The sequence below is a fragment of the Mytilus galloprovincialis genome, chromosome 4 (assembly GCF_965363235.1).
Source record: "Mytilus galloprovincialis chromosome 4, xbMytGall1.hap1.1, whole genome shotgun sequence".
Taxonomy (NCBI): domain Eukaryota; kingdom Metazoa; phylum Mollusca; class Bivalvia; order Mytilida; family Mytilidae; genus Mytilus; species Mytilus galloprovincialis.
In genome coordinates, this window is record NC_134841.1 from 17,067,891 (window position 1) to 17,072,003 (window position 4,113).

Consider the following 4,113-nt stretch of genomic DNA (forward strand, 5'->3'; position numbering starts at 1 on the left):
ATAATCTTAGTTTATCTGAGATAAACCGGGTTTATCTGAGATAATCCTAGTTTATCTGAGATAATCTAAGATAAATTAATAAAAGTGGTTCAGGCGTGCCATAGCCATAGGTCCTAACCATTTATTGTTTAATGAGTTTGTGCCAATAAAAATATTTGTATTTGTATTTGATAACAAAACATAGACAACGATCTAATATGATCTGTAATAGCAGATATATATATAATTCAAGCGCTTCTGATTTAAATCAGACCCGACAAAACACATACCAGCAATATTAATGTATGATTGAATAAAATTTATAGGGCGAAACGACACAGGGTGCAAACGATATAAGGGGCGAAATTATTATAAAGCGCATCAATGACTCTGACCTGTAATTTCCCTTTGCTAAATATAGAACCTTCAGTGATAAGAATGAAAACGGATAGAAAAGACGAAAGTTCAATGAAAATCTCCATAATATGTTTTCCAAATAAGAACTAAAGTCCAGCGAATAACAATAGTAGATACAAGAATTGTTATTGGATAAAATCTTGTCTGTGTAGAAAAGGTATACAGGTATAGTGAATAACAAGAATTTGGATATACAGACTTGACTCCGCTTTCATATACTGATAGTGGTACTGCAACTTCTATGTTATAGTAGTCTCAAACTGATAGTGATATGGTTCAAGATGGAAAATTGTTCTCCAAACAAGAGGCGGATTAAAGGGAAAGGGGGGCAGAGGACAAACCCCCAACCCTTTTACAGCTGTTTTATGGGGAAAAAAATGTTGATTATATATATAGGGAATCACTGAAGCATGACTGGAGCGATATCAGGTTCGTTCGCGCCCAATACACTTTCGCACCCTACACGTTCGCACCTCGCATGTTTGCACCCAAGGTCCATTCGCACTCTAAAAAAAAACGTAGTCAGAATCTCACTTTATTTTGAAACAAGTCAGTGAAACAAAGTTACAGCAATACACTAAACAAAACATGATTAAGAGTTATTCAACAGTGAACACAAAATATAACTTTGACAGAATCCCACTCATAACTTTATTTGGAAAGGATAATTATTTTTTTTTAACAATACACTTTCCGAAATATGATTAAGATTTATTCAACACAAAAAAAAAAAATGCTGTCTCACTTTATTTTGAGACAATGACAACAACTATATACTTATAAAAATACACTTGCCAAAACTTGATTACAAAGTTATTAAACTCAAAACCAATTAAAATTTGGGGCGAACATGTAGGGTGCGAACACGACTTTGGGTGCGAACATGTAGGGTGTGAATGGGCGCGAACGGACCCGGTTTCTACGGGAGCGCATCCCCTTTTTTATGAACATTTCAGGATTGGCCGCTAAAAAATTAGCATGGATGGAATTTATCAGAGGTTCCAAATGTTTCTTGGACCCTATGTTGTCTTTTGGTACAGGAATTGTGTAATGCATTACTGGTCCAGTCAACGTTTTAAAAGTCTTTTACCTTATGAGTATTATAAAATCCTTACATCTACACTGGCATCACTGGCATTGGTCATTTGGTTGAGTAATTTTACATTATATTGTATCCAACCATTTATTACTGACATTGCCACATGTCTGACATACATGTAAAATTGAGAATGGAAATGGGGAATGTGCCAAAGAGACAACAACCCGACCATAGAGCAGACAACAGCAGAAGGTCACCAACAGGTCTTCAAGGCGTCCTTCAGCTGGCCCCTAAACAAATATATACTGGTTCAGTGATAATGAACCCCATACTAAACTCCAAATTGTACACAAGAAACTAAAAGTTAAAATAATACAAGACTAACAGAGGCCAGAGGCTCCTGACTTGGGACAGGCGCAAAAATGAGGCATGGTTAAACATGTTTGTGAGATCTCAACCCTCCCCCTATACCTCTAGCCAATGCAGAAAAGTAAACGCATAACAATGCGCACATTAAAATTCAGCTCAAGAGAAGTCTGAGTCTGATTTCAGAAACGTAACCAAAGAAAATAAACAAAATGACAATAATACATAAATAACATCAGACTACTAGCAGTTAACTGGCATGCCAGCTCCGGACTTCAATTAAACTGATTAAAAAATTATGTCTTCATAATATGAATATCAGGCACAATCCTCCCCCTGAGGGGTTTAGTATCATACCATCATAACAAATATGAGAAGAACATAACCCGTTATAAAAGTTATATATAGACACTCATTCCTTACTGACGTTAAATGTATTTAAAAAAATATAAATCATGTTCTGAAATCATTTGCTTTTGCAGTTGCTTCCTTGTAAGTTGGATTACTCAATAAAGGATAACAAATTATATTTAAACAAAACAGAATAGAAAAAAAAATCCACCAAGAACAAGAAAAGAAAAATAAACCCAGTATATGCATGACACCACCACAGAAAAGTAATTGTTGTATGACAAAATTTTTTAAAATATTGGTTTATTCCTGAGTGTACTTCCTTTAATTCATGATATTTGATTAGAATGAAACCCTTATGTATAAATTGTGAACTACTATTTACATTTCAATCTTTGTTATATTTTCAGTGCAAATAAGGAGAATGGAATCAAAGATAGGACAGTGTGCCTTGTGTGGTTACAATGCATTGGTGATGCATGATGGGTATATGGTTTGTGAAGAATGTGGTACTATTAACAATGAAGATATGATCACATCTGAGTTTCATGATTATGAAGGTTACCAATCTGCATCACAGAACAAGTGGATCATGAATGATAAAAAGAAACATCTAGCCCACTTTGATGGAAAGGTTCCAGATGGCAAAAAAGAAGGCCTTTCACATATCAAAATATACAGTAAATTATTGACTTTTCCTTCAGATATGGTAGAAAGAGCAGAAAATATGTTTTCTCTCGTGTATAAAGACAAGGAGGTCATACATACAGTAATGGCGACAAAAGAAGCACTGGCATCGGCATGTTTACTTGTTGAAGGACGAAAGTTTGGTCAAGTAATATCAATCAAAGAATTCAGCAAGGTTACAGGAGTTAAAGTAGGTCCATTAGTCAAGGCAATAAATTTTATTAAAAAAAAATTTTGCATCACATTACCAAAATCAACAATTGCAGAAATGTGTGTTGAAATTGCATTCAAGAATAATATTGCACCAGATGTTAGACGTGCTGCACAAGAAATTATATTATTGTGTGATAGAGCTTGGTTAGTAACAGGTCGTCAGCCACAAAAGATTATTTGGGCAGCTTTTTATATAGCAGTAAAATCAAATTCTTTGGATGAAAATAGGAAATTAACACAAACAAACTTTTTGAAAAATCATGGCCTGAAATTTAATGTTCAGGACAAAGAAAGACTAAACGAAATTTTAGAAATTTTGAAGGATATAGGTGACACTATACCTTGGGCTTCAAATAAAAACAAGAAGGATTTTGTATATCACAATCTTAATGACATTTTGAAATACAGTAGGATGGCATTGATGGAAAAAAGAATGAAATTTTTAAAAGAAATGGAAAATTCACAAAATATCCAAAATGGAGATGGTGATGAACATGATGAATCCACTTGTCAAAAACGAAAATTACAATCTGGAGATGAAGAAAATATAGACATTTTTCAACCACCAATACTTAAGAAAGTAAGACTACCCGTAAATGAAGACATAACTATTCCATCTTCTATCAATGTTGACTGTGATATTGAAGACATGGGAAGTGATATTGATGAAGAATTAGATGGCTACTTACGCTCACCAGAGGAAGTCAAACAAATGGAAATTGCAAGAGCTTTAATAATTGATTAACAATAATTTTGCTAAAGTTAATTCTTATCTGACTTTTACCTGCAAATACTCAGTTGAAATTTGTATTTCCTTTAAAGTGCTATTAAATTATATTTTTCATATATATATCTCTGCATTTTCTTTGAATTTTGATTTCCTTTGAATTCTTCAGTGATACTTTATGACTTACACTGTTTTGTACAAACAGTAATCTATAGGCTTTAAGGAGCATGTGTCGCTCACCTGATATTTTTGTTTAAATACTATTGATGCATGAAAACAATGCAACAATAATACTTTTTTTTAAAGGAATCTGAATGGATCAAAATCTCACCTT

General features: G+C 33.5%; 1 protein-coding gene across 3 annotated transcripts; it reads left to right on the forward strand.

Annotated features, from left to right (window-relative positions):
• Nucleotides 1-384: 384 nt before the first annotated feature.
• LOC143071504 (transcription factor IIIB 50 kDa subunit-like) lies at nucleotides 385-3,900 on the forward strand. 3 transcript variants are annotated; one of them, XM_076245848.1, is made up of 2 exons: nucleotides 385-561; nucleotides 2,563-3,900. In XM_076245848.1, the coding sequence occupies exon 2, from the start codon at nucleotides 2,577-2,579 to the stop codon at nucleotides 3,795-3,797; it is 1,221 nt and encodes a 406-aa protein (XP_076101963.1). In that variant the 5' UTR covers nucleotides 385-561; nucleotides 2,563-2,576; the 3' UTR covers nucleotides 3,798-3,900. The 3 variants fall into 3 exon arrangements, with proteins under 3 accessions (XP_076101963.1, XP_076101962.1, XP_076101961.1); XM_076245847.1 differs by having other exon boundaries at nucleotides 385-553; XM_076245846.1 differs by lacking the exon at nucleotides 385-561 and adding an exon at nucleotides 1,295-1,430.
• Nucleotides 3,901-4,113: the final 213 nt, after the last annotated feature.